Here is a 12,417-nt window from a genome sequence, read left to right on the forward strand (position 1 = left end):
CTAATTTTCTGCTGTTTACTCAGAATTCGAGCTGTGCGTAATGGCTTTGTCTTTTCATAGGACTCTCTGGATGTCTGCATCAGTGGGGTTGCTGCTTCAGAATATAAGCTCTCATGGAACAGGGGTTTCCTCCGCCCAGTAATTCACTCATTGCAGCCCTACATGCCTCGGGATGTATAATAAATAGTTCTCCATGAGGAGGATCCTAGGGTTATAAATAGGCAGTCCAACGGGGTGCGGTGGGGCGGTCTTAAGTGCTTTGCTGGATTGTGAAGACCGCCAGCATCAGCCCAGCCGCAACCTGCCAGCTTACACCGTTCAGAGCTTGAGTAAGCCAAACGACGTGAAGCCAGTCCCGTGGCTCACTTGGCTTGGATCAGTCACGTTGACAAACACCGAAGCACCCGGTTGCAATTCAAAGACTCCTCCCAAGTGAATGGATTGCTGCCCGCACGGTTTGGAGGAACGGTGGGTATTTGCAGCTCTCAGTAAGATTCTCTCCGATCCACCTGGGGACTTTAGGCAGAGGCTGGCTATAAATGGAGCTTGACTCGAAGTTTCCCGATTGGAACAGAAGGTGACTTGGGCGTAGATGTAATAGAGTCCTTCTCTTTTCACGGCCAGCTGTTTCCCGTTTTCGAGGGTTACCAAGTTGGTGCTTAGGGTGTAGTATCCTTTGGGTGCCCACTGGAGAACTGTAATGGAGAGGGGAAAAATCCGTGGTGAGGTGGAGGATACATGATTCAGATTCTAACAGACAATATGGTTTCGTGTTGGATACTGGCTTCACATAGGAGTGGAAGTTTGGGTCGTCAGGAATTCTGAAGGACTCATCCCGCCCTCAGTCTATGGAGGAGCCACGGCTGACCAATCAGCATGGGTTGCACAGTCAGACGGAGCTGGGTTGCCATCCAGGCCTTATTCAAACTTGGGCAAGTCAATCTCCCTGAGCCTCTCAGTTCCTTCCCAGTAACACGGGGCTAATATTACAGCCTATTTCAGAGACTTGTGAAAATTAACTCAAGTAACAGAGCACAGTGAGTTTCCTTCTCCCCCGAAGAGCTCTTAAAGCCAATTTGTCCTTGAACTTAAAAGAATGTGAATGACTTAGAAATCCCAGGTCATAAATTACGCCTGCCAAAATACTCAAAGACCTTGCTAATACTAACTCGTATCTTGCTTTCCTTGAATTTTCCAAAGTCGAAGACTTGCCAATCTCTCTTGCTCAGCCTCAACACAGAGAAAAGACCCCATTTCTTCCTACCTGATCATGCTCTTGCAAACCCGATCCGCCTCCCACAGCAGGGACTAAAATTAGGCAAGGAAGTATGAAAATAAACCTGTCATTTCACTGTGTGTTTTGATCTCCCATTGTAGTGGGCGCCACCAACTTGAAAGTGCCTGTATTCTTGTGGCTAAGCTGAAGTACCCACCAACAATGTGCCATTTTTCTCGCCTGAGATGTTGACTGTGTTCAAAGTAGTGTGTGCAGCCGATTTCAAATCTCAGCCCCCACAGACAGCTACACTGCCGGGGGTGGAGGGTGGGGAGAAGTGAAAGTATCGATGCATTTGCTTCCTTGAGCTTTTTTTTGAACTCCTATTTGGTGCTCTTAGGCCTATCAGGGTGCAAGACCCCACCTATTAAGACTCATCCTTTAGTAATTAAGAAAGGCATCCTGAAATGCTTGACATTTCTTGGGCCTCCAGATCACTCTACAAATGCTTCATTATGATGTTTTCGCTTTTGGACCATCAGATTGAGAAAACACGGGCAGGTTCCCTATCTTTGAGTCCGCAAAGTTTATCTTTGAAAGTCTTTACCTAATTTTCGTCCTTGCTGTGAGATGTAGGTCAAGTTTGGAGCAGCGTGACCAAGTAGGTCTGAGAGGCTTGTGGGGTAAGAAATGTGACTTTCTTCTCACCTGATCCCCTGCAGACCTACTGTGATGAGGACTGTCAACCACGCTAGGACCAACAGCTGTCATGGGCCTTTCAGCAGAATATGTGAGCACTGTGAAATCTATTCAAGGCAAGCTATTCTTCTAGGAGGTGTCTCTGTTGCTGGCATCCATCCAATCTGGATGAGACTGCATCATGTGGATGACCACCCTGGACATACCAGAGATGGTTGTGATATTCTCCCATAAGTGTATTTTATGAGAAAGGGGTACTTGGCAGAATTATTAAATATTGTGGAGTAAGTGTTATTAAAAAGGGCTTTATGTTGCTCTTCTGACAGCTAAACTGCTGTGAAGTAGCTAAGGAATGACACCTTACATTTGTATAGTGCTTGACAGAATAACTTTCTTCTATATTAGCTGATTTGATGCTCAGAGTCACTCTGTGAAGTGAGACAGGAAACTGCTGCGAAGGTAAAAGGGACTTGCCCAAGGTCACCCAGCAAGTGGTAGTCATGGTTCTTAAATCTCAGCGTTCAACAACTTTCTATCCAGTGCTCCTTACTCCTGTGCCATGATCCAGGATAACTACGTATACATTATGCCCACTGAGAAGCCCACCACCTCCAAGATGAGGTCCTATCTCCTTTCCTTTCTCTCTCTCTGTGTCTCTCTGTATATCTCTGTCTCTCTCTTATACACACGTGCACGCGCACCACACACACACACACACACACACACACACACACACACACACACACTGCTTAGAACTCCATTCCAGAGCGCTGTGTTAAAGTTTGCAAAGACTGCTCTGATGCTCTTGGCCTGCATTTATGTAGATAGGGGATTTTATGCTAGTGTGCATGTTTCCATCCATTTATCAGATGTGCCATATTGTCCAACACCAGCTATCATGAGGTACAGATTTGGGGGAAAAAATCTAAGGGCTAGAATCATGGCAGAACGTATATGGAAAGAAAATCATTGAGAGTTGAAAAGATTATAGTATGTCGTCTGTTGTTACTTCATTGGAAAATCTAACATCCTGGCACCTATTGATCTTTGCAGAATGATTTTACCTTTAATTTCCCTGAGGCTGGCCCCAGAGAGGCTGGGGTTAATCATACAGGGATTGGCAGATGGCAGGAAATACCCCTTGAGGCCCATTTGCATATAGTGAAGAGGGGTTAGGATGAGGGATGCTCCCAGTTAGGGGGTCACTACATGCCACCTCTTCTGTGTTATCAGAATAATGGTCCCTCCACCCAGTAATTCATCGTTTAGAATCAGCCACAGAGTAAGAACCTAATGAGAACATCAGGATTGCTTCCCACCTCCTTTTGTCCCTTCAAGTCCCATCTGTGCATTTCAGCCTACTTTGAAGCCAAAGACAAGTGCATGAGGCATGTCTGGGTAGCTTTGTAAATTTGCCCCCGGAGGAAGACAGGAGCCTAATTGTTAGGCTGCCTTGCTTTAGCCTCCTGGCCTTCCCCTCGGGTGGCTGATGCTCAGATGCTTTGGACTTACCAGATGCTGTTTTACTACTGGCCTCACTGATGACATGTGCTGCGATTTGAGGATCCTGATCACCTGAGATGAAACCAAAGACCAACTGTCAGGCCAAAGAAACACAAAACTGGTCACAGAACGATTTGGTCTAGTTCTGCAGCTGGGTCATAGAGACTGTACTTAAATAGGTTATGTGAAAGGAAGGATAAGATGGCATTGAAATCCCTTGAAACCAGAGGGAAATGTTGGTTTCTAAAATCTGAACGACTGAGTTGGCTATTTACACCAAGCCCATTCTTCCAATCGTCATTCAGTACTTGACTCCGCTTTACATAGATCAACACAGGCTAAAGAAAATGATCTTCATTAAACACATTTTGAATCTTGATTTTAAGAACAACTCCCATCCATTGGTCATCTTAGTGGGCCCAAAGGTCGTGTCTGCACACTTAGCTAGTAAAATGCTTATGGTGTCTGATTTGGTCAAGCACTGGCCACAGTGTTATATCTACCTCTAATCGTTGCTCATGTAAAAGGTTTGCTCCTTAATTACATGTGCTGAATCTCCTAAGTGCAGACACGGTGTGGAAGTTCTTTTTTGTTTTCTTTCCAGTAATGAGCCTGGAGCTGGACACTTTGTAGGTGTCCTATGAATAACGAGTCAAGCTGCATGACCTAAATGACCAGCTTTGTTAAGTGTATCATTTTCCCAAAGACTGCTAGGCAGCACGCACATGAACTGTTTCCTCAAATTTCACAGCAATTAACAGACAACATGGTACCACTCAACATATTTTACAGTCATTCTGAAAGCAAAGCCTTCATGGAAATCAGGTGACCCTTTGCATCCAGACCAATGGTTAAAGCTAGCTCTTCGCCTCAGAAAACAGTATCTGTATCTCTGTGCGTATGTATGTATTTCTTTGTGTGTATTAAATTTACACAAGCCATACCATCTTTTACACTGACTTTGTGATATAGCAGTTTGTCTAACAACACCCATCTACCAACACTCCATTTTCCCCATACTCAGCTGCTCGGGTCACTCCAGGCATTATTGTATTTGGTTTGGGGTGTTACATTCTAAAAAGAACAGAGAAAGTTACTGTGTCCAGAAAAGGACCTAAATGAGGACAGGAAAAAGCCTGGAAAGTGTCATAGGAGAAACAGTGGGAGACACTGAGAAGGTTTACCCTGGAGAAGAAAAGGCTCAGGGGCCATGACTGTTGTTTTCAACATATGGACAGCTGCTGTGTAGAAGAGGAATTATATACTTTGTTTAGTATAGCTCCAAAGAGCAGAACTCGATTCAGTTAGTGGAGATTATAAGAACAAATTTCAACTCCAGAGGAGAAAAGCCTTCTCTCGAGTATAGAGTAATCTTAAGATTATAATTATTAGGGCCGTTCAAAGACGGCCCAGGCTGCTTTATGAGCTAGAAGGTGTCTAGGCATGTTTGATCAGAGAGCCAATGGTCAGTGCTGTTGTGAAGGAGATTCGTGATCTGGGGATGGTGCAGGATTTGAGAACTGTCAAGGTCCCTTCCAACCCTGGGATGTTTGAGATGCTCTGACATCAAGAACAGGGCAAAGAACAGCGCTGTCACACTGAATCACTCCTGGGTCTCCGAGGCTCCCCTGGCCGTGTTTCCCCATGAAAAAAACTGTTATCATTGAGTGATAAATGACACCGCTACCAAATGCTGACCGTCTTGTCATCTTATCCTCTGTAGGTGGTACTAGGCTGTATGGTTGCTTTGATTAAGGTGTTGAAAATAATGTGATTTCTTCATACTTGGTATTGTCAGCACTAAAGGAACACAGCCTTCTCTATAAATATGTCCATACAACTCCTTTCTAAATCACAGGCACCAGAGAAGGTATTGATTTGGCAATTGTGTTCCTGTTTGATTTCCAGGGCTACAAGTTCCCTGATCCAACACTGGGTTGTTCAGTATGATTGGCCTAAATCTTCCTTTTAGTTTTTAAGTATTCGTAGAAATGGTAAAGAGCAACCTACCTTTGTGCATTTCAAAGTTTTTTTCTTTCTTCTTCACTTCTTTGCTTTGCATTATACCCTAAAATAAGAATTATGGCAAAAGGTCATTTTGACAGGAACTCTGGCAGGGGCTTTAGAAGGAGGTTTCATTCATTTGGCATCTGCCATTACTCTGTTGGCTGTTTCTGGTGAAGATTATCATATAGACTCAGATCCTGTCATTAATTCCATCCTACCGATTAGGAGCCCATGGGTTTGACAGATGAGCTGACAGCCCAGAAAGCCCAGGGGTGAACCTGGAAACAGAATCTGGGTTTTATTATCTTCCAGTGCTCTCTCCAGACCAATGACTGCCATCCTGACCCCTCCTATGACCCCAACCTCCCTGGCTTTGACGAGTATTGAAAAATAATGCTGAATGGGGAGCAGATTCTACCCTGGGAACTGGTATATAGAATATTATTAACATAAAGCATAGTGTGTATCTATTAGAATAAAATTGGTCTGAAATCTCTTAGGAAATAGAAATAGTAAGTTTGACCTTGGGAAGAAATCCCAGACTATGAAAAGATCCTCAGACTTTTAAAAAAAATTTTGTTGTCCCTGTCAATGGGCTGAAGAGATTCTCTTGTTGCTGGTTGCCTTGTGTGGCCCGTTCTTACTTAGAATCATCAGCGTATAGGAAACTCAGGTAATCTCCCAATGCGGCTGATGTTCCAAGACAAACGCAGCACTTCTTAAGGGGTTTCTTCTCATTAGCAACTGCAGGAAGGCTAGAGGCACTTAAAGAAGCTAGCAGAGAGTGCCATCTACACAGATTGGAAGGTAATAAAGGCTGCTGTTGCCATTTTAAAGATTTAAAGATACTGAATAAAAGGCACGGTGGGCTTAACGGGCAGGCATGAGGTCAGCCAAGGAATCTGAGGCTGAAACCGACAGTAGAAACTGAGATCACATTCCGAGGCTGGGCTTAACGCTGTACTCTGAACACAGATGAGGAAGGCGATAGTATTTTCACATCTTCTGATAATCAGAGTCCTGTGTGCCTTCCAGTTCCTGGAATCAATTTTCTACAGCACACTTCCTTTTCATTCCTCCCCAAGTAGGAATTAGTGTTGTTACTGCTGAGGGGTTCCTTGTACGCTCGGCTTGAGTGCCAGATGTGAGGGTAAGTCACGGAGCCTAACCGGGAGCCCGTGCCTCAAAACCCTCACGGGGCCCAGAGCTTCAACTTTCCCCTTGAGCTGAAGTGTGGCAGTGTGAAAGTGCTGCAACAGGAAAATGTTTGTGAGATAACAAGCAAACAAATGAATATTTCGTGTCTTTTCAAAAGATGGAGTGTGATGATCGAGGGTGAGATACTTTTAGGCTAGGTGGTTGCATTGGTGTCAGGGCTTGGCCAACATGAAAACGTGAAGTCAGCAAAGTTTGCCCTTTATGCGCCCGGCCTTGCCTTTCTGTGAACTTTCCCCCAGCCACACTCCCCAGAGCCTTTTTACCCCTCTTGCTTCACTCCCCACCTCAACTGAAAGACTTTTGAAAGTTGACTTTCAGAAAATCTAGAATTAGTTATTTCTCTCTTAGTGGGAACTCCATGTGGCAGGGTTGGATAGCTTGACCTTTAACTCAAAAAGGAGATGCTTTGACCTTATCAAAGACACCTTGGGCATTGGCGAGCAGACAATCATGGAACTGATCATTCTAGCGGGGAGCTGGGGGGATGGAGAAAGTTTTCATGTGCAATTCTACTATTTAAAATGCTGCCTTCATCTACTCTAACATCAGCCCCGAATCCCATCTTCCACCCAGAGTGACAGCTTGGTGCGACCTGCCTCAGGAAATAGTGAGTTCCCCGTCACTAGACGTGTTCAAACAGAGATTGAGTGACCACTGGGTAGCAGCTGTGGGGAGAAGAAGCAGCTCTGGGTTGATAATTGGATCTGATGATTTCGAAGACCAATTCCTGTGATTCAGGCCTTGGTTTGCTCTGGACAAATCAGACTGTGACCCAGAAAGAAAGGCTGCTAACATTAGCTAAGAATATAAATAATCCAGTTTGGGGGTTATTTTGTAGTTGGCCTGTTGGGTTAAAAAAAAAGTCCAAAATATTGTTTTAGAATGAGAAGTTTCGGGGAATGGATATTGGAATGGGGGTCAATCGTTGGAACAGGACTGGGGAGCTGGAGTACTTTGTGTCTGATTCTCGTGCGCATCGTTGGTGCAGATGACGTTGACTTGGACTCCACCCCGCAGCACTGGAGGCAAGGGGCTTCCTCTGTTGCACGGAAGGAGCCCTGGCGGACATGCCTGAGAAGGTCCGCCTTTCCAGAGTATGAAACTTGGGAGCTGTCACTTTTTTCATGCAAGCATAAGCAAAGAGGCCAAACTGACTTTCTTCCTTACTTTTGTCCTGGGTAGCTGATTTGGGAAGCTTTACATATCCAACCTGAAATACAGCCATGAGAAATTGGCAGTACAACTGTAAAACTCTCAGTAAGAAAGAGGGAGGGAGGGAAGACACCAACAGCCACTCTCACTGCCTTTGGGGGTAACTGAAGGTTGATCACATAATTACAGGATGTCAGAGCTGGTAGTGCCCTAGCAGATCATCTCAGTCCTCTCATTGGATAGATGAGAAAAATGTGGCCCAGAGAGGTGAAGTCATTTGCCCAAGGTCACACAGCCCAGCACATTAAATATGCTACTTGGATTATTAAGCGTTGTTCTCAAAGTGGCTTTATTCCCATTTAAATTTGCAACACCTTCCAATACCCTGTAATACTGGCCAGAAGCCTTGAAGAACCAGAGAAACTCAAATCGTTTTCAGGCCTTGCAAATAAAGAGTTAAGAGTCTTTCTCTAAAACCTAGATTAGTGTAAAGAACATAAAAGCCAGCAACAGATTTGAGCTGCATTCTGATCCCCATAGGTGACCCAGGAATAAGCTTTCAGAGTCCTCACTACTGGATTAAACGACACACCGGGGACAGTACAGGAGGACAGGAATAAGCTCAGAAATAAGCTCTCAGGTCCTTCACTCCCAGGTTAATTACACATTATCCACACGTGAGAGCTAACTCCTGTTGGTTTCTCCAGATACCAACCCATCTGGCACAGCGCTGCCCTCTGCCTGGATGCGGCCTCCTAGTCACGGCCCCCAAGACCCCTGAGGGCCCAAGGTATTTGACTCAGTGTTCTGAGGGGGAAACAGGCAGAAAGGCTTCTTGCTTTTCTTCTTCTGGAGAAAGAGCTCCTAGGCCCCTTGTCTACAGCGATGGAATGAATGTTGTGGGCATGTCCTCAGTAAACGGTCTAGAAACTCTCGCTTTAGGCACCTATCATAGGCCACTGCAGTTACTTCATGCTGGGCACCAGTCTGTTGGGCTAGAAGGCTTCAGACTTTCTGCCTCAGGTCTTGATTGGCCCTGGAGGGGACTGGCTCCATGAGCAGGAGGTATGATATGGGGTCTGGTTCGAGCGGTACTGAGACGGTCCATCGCCAATTGCCCACACCTCTCCTCACAGTAAAAGGAAAAGATCTCACTTACATGGCACCTGAAATCCCATCATGAGAGAAGTGTTCCTTCATATGTTAGAGTCTATCAGTGTTCAGAAGTCCCCGCCGCCCCCAGTAAAGGCAAACCCTTAACCTGTGGCCTGGCAATGCTGCAGTGGCCAATGGTTACCGCTTCCCTGGGAAATGGGGACCAGACCCTGGGTCCACAGTGGGAAGGCATCAAGGTTTGGATGGTAAGATAAGAAAATGCAAAAAACAAATTTGGTAGACTTCATCCTTTTCACTGAGGCATCTGCATGTCTGAGCTCATGTGCATGTGTGAATGTGCCCATGAGGGTGTGTATTTTCCCCAGAGAGAGTCTCTTGTTCTTCTTAAGGGCATTCCTATCAACGAGCACACTTCCAACTTTCCTTTCCCTTTTGACCATAGGATTTTGGCTTCATTTTTGCTTTTTTGATACACATACCCATATATACATGTATGTACATATGTATGGCGATATGTATCTATAGTATATATATAACACATTTAAATTTTACATGGTCACGTTTTAGTGTCCCAACCTAGCAGGTTTCTCAACCAAAACTTTTCAATGACACTTTTCCCAACAACTGAGGTCCTTACCTTGACCAGGTCTTCAAACCGGCTTCTAATTTCCTCACAGTTCAGTAATGATAAAGACCCCTCTCCTTTGCTGCATCGCTGTATCGTTTTCATGAACACAAAATCTTCATGAAGATTCCTTTCATCTTCTATCTATTTATGAAATAACAGGAACATGAGACATTGTAATTCTGTCTGCCTCTACAATCACTTCATGGCCTCAACGACATGAGGAGGACTTTGCAGATATAAATGGGGCATAATAACAAGTTAGTATACTGGATTACTGATATTTGGTATTAGCAGTTTAAAAAATCTACAAAAGCCAGCAAAGAAAATGTCATGTGGTCTGCAATGCTAGGTAGAAATCACAGCTGTTCTAATGAAATTTCATCACAAAGTGTACTTTTTCCCATGTATCGTAGCAGCAACATTCTATAATGGTCATATTTCCCATTGCTTCAGTAATGATTGGTCATTATAAACATGTGTATAAAATAGTTTTCTGCTGAGCTAATTTGCCCACTTAATTTTAGTGTTTGTGTTGCAGTGCTTTGGAAAAGGTAATTTGCAATGTGTATCAATGACTTGAGTTCTTATTACATCTCTCTCTTTAAGTTTAGTATTTGCAGAAAACATTTTCATTTTTAAAGAAATCATCTTTCATTCCCAAAGGTAATGAGATATTTTATTTTCCGATGTCTTAGAATAAGTAAATATATGGAATTCACTTGTTTAATCAACTAATTCTGTGCCATTTTCTTATATTCAGATTACATTTTTAGATTCAAAACAAGATCCAGCTAGCCGGTGGCTTTCACTGTCATTAAGAGAACACCCAAGTGCCAGGGTAAATTTGAATCTACCCAGGTCAGTATTTCCCCTATAGAGGCTAGGCTTATGTCCAGGCATTTGATTGGCAGAGCCCAGCAGGCCAAACACAAACAAACAAACAAGCAGACCCAGAGCCCTGCTCTTTCCTCAGCAGTGAACCCTAAAATTTGGGTAACCCAAGAATTGCCTCAATTGTTCCGGCTCCACCTTATCCTGATAGAAAACCTCATGGTCTTATTTCAAGATTGGCATCCCAATAGTGGCCATTCGCACATCCCTTAGAAAACGTAGTCTCCAGATGCTGTGCATCCACAATTCCCACATCTAGACTTTTAGGAACAGCCAAATAATGGACGAAATTTCTCCTTTTCATCTATGATTGGTATTTTTTCAACACAGCCAATAATGCTTATCAGTGGAGGTGGGTAAACGCATGGAAACAGGATAAATCCTAATGTTTATTTTTCTTAAGAATACAGAACAACCTGCTAACTTACTCTATCTACTCTTTTGTTCTGTATGTCCAACTATTAAGAACGTAAAACATCTCAGAGGGAAACTGAGCAGCTTGCACCTACAATCAGCATTTGAAGAATTATACAGAGAACACCACTTTCAGGGACTTACCCATGTCTATGCTAACCTGAAACACTATGCATTTTTAGCTCAGATTGATGCTTTCCTTGTCTAGTTGGATATTTAGAAGAAAAACAGTTGTCTCCATCAGAAAAAAAATAGTTTACTTTTTAAGCAAAACCTTAGCAAATCATTATAGCTAATGTCTATGTAGTGCTTACTTTGTGCCTGGCTCTGGTCTTAGCTTGAATTTAATCTATGAGGTGGGCACCATTAACATCCCCATTTCTCAAATGTGGAAACTGAGGCATAGAAATGGCAAATAACTTGCCCAGGATCACAAAACTAGTAGGGGACTGAGTCAATGTTTGAACCCAGCAGTCTGACTCCAGAGCCAAGGTTCTTGACCAGAGAAAAGAGTAGAACATCTCACTAACTAGACCACAACCACTATGCCACAAGACCACTTATCTATTTGGGTTCTTACCATTGTCCATCATTTGGGTAGAGCTAAAACCAACCAACCCACACATCAATAAGAACCCCAAATTTAGTTAATAAAGGCCTATGGTTCATTTTACCTTGTCCAATCTTCTGTGAAGATACACAGCAAAAAGCGCTGACCCAATCATCTGGGTGATAAGAAAAACAGTAAGTAAATACATAAAAATTTTCATACTGACGGGTGGTCCAGTGGCCACAGAGCGGGGTGAAGCTTGGCTGTACGTTTCGATCATGCTGCGTTCGAGTTGAAATGATGTCTTCTGACCGAGAAGGTGGCAGAGGCAGCATGAGAAGACTGTCAAAGTGGCCACCTTACTCAGGATTAGTTAAGAGCGCACAATCGTCGCAGCCCACACTTCCTGGAAAATGTGCTTCGCAGTCTTCTCTCCCAGCAAAAAAAGTTACGTAAAGGTTTTTTTTTTCTTTTTCTTTTTTTTTTTTTTTTACCTACCCATATCATTCACTTCCAGGCTTTCCCTTTCGTTAGTAAAGAAGAAACAAGTTTCTTCTTCCATACATTCATTCTTGCCTTGAAATGTCATAGACTTCTTAACAGACAATGGCAGTACTTTCCTATCGCTGTCTAACGTTTGGGGTTCACCAGTTTCAAGGAAAGTGACAAATGAATCCACCAACAATAGAATTATTTCAATTTCAATCTTACTAATATAAAGCGGGAACCTGGTAGATAGGGAAAGAAACATCAACAAAAGTTTGGATTGATTTTGTGACTGGCTTGCCACTGGCTAGCTGCTTGTTAACATTTCTTTCATCTTTAAACCCAATGAAGTCCGGGCGGCTTTTCAAGGCAAGTCTACATGGCGTAAAGCCAAAAGGAGTGCTGACAATTAGTAAAGAAAATTTAGCTGGAAAAATAATTCAAGAAAAATACACTTTTCCAAGGCCAAGAGAAGTAGGGTCTTGGGGGTAATTCAGGCCAAAACTCTGGGACTGAAGTTAAGGTAGGAATATTACC

The 12,417-nt window shown here is 43.6% G+C and overlaps 1 protein-coding gene across 1 annotated transcript; it reads right to left on the reverse strand.

Annotated features, from left to right (window-relative positions):
- Positions 1 to 318: 318 nt before the first annotated feature.
- CD40LG (CD40 ligand) lies at positions 319 to 11,674 on the reverse strand. The gene is made up of 5 exons (XM_060087863.1): positions 11,519 to 11,674; positions 9,549 to 9,680; positions 5,429 to 5,486; positions 3,428 to 3,490; positions 319 to 695 (listed from the first exon to the last, which is right to left on the reverse strand). Exons 1-5 carry the CDS (start codon positions 11,672 to 11,674, stop codon positions 319 to 321), a joined length of 786 nt encoding a protein of 261 aa, XP_059943846.1.
- Positions 11,675 to 12,417: the final 743 nt, after the last annotated feature.

The sequence above is a fragment of the Mesoplodon densirostris genome, chromosome X (genome assembly GCF_025265405.1).
Source record: "Mesoplodon densirostris isolate mMesDen1 chromosome X, mMesDen1 primary haplotype, whole genome shotgun sequence".
NCBI lineage: Eukaryota > Metazoa > Chordata > Mammalia > Artiodactyla > Ziphiidae > Mesoplodon > Mesoplodon densirostris.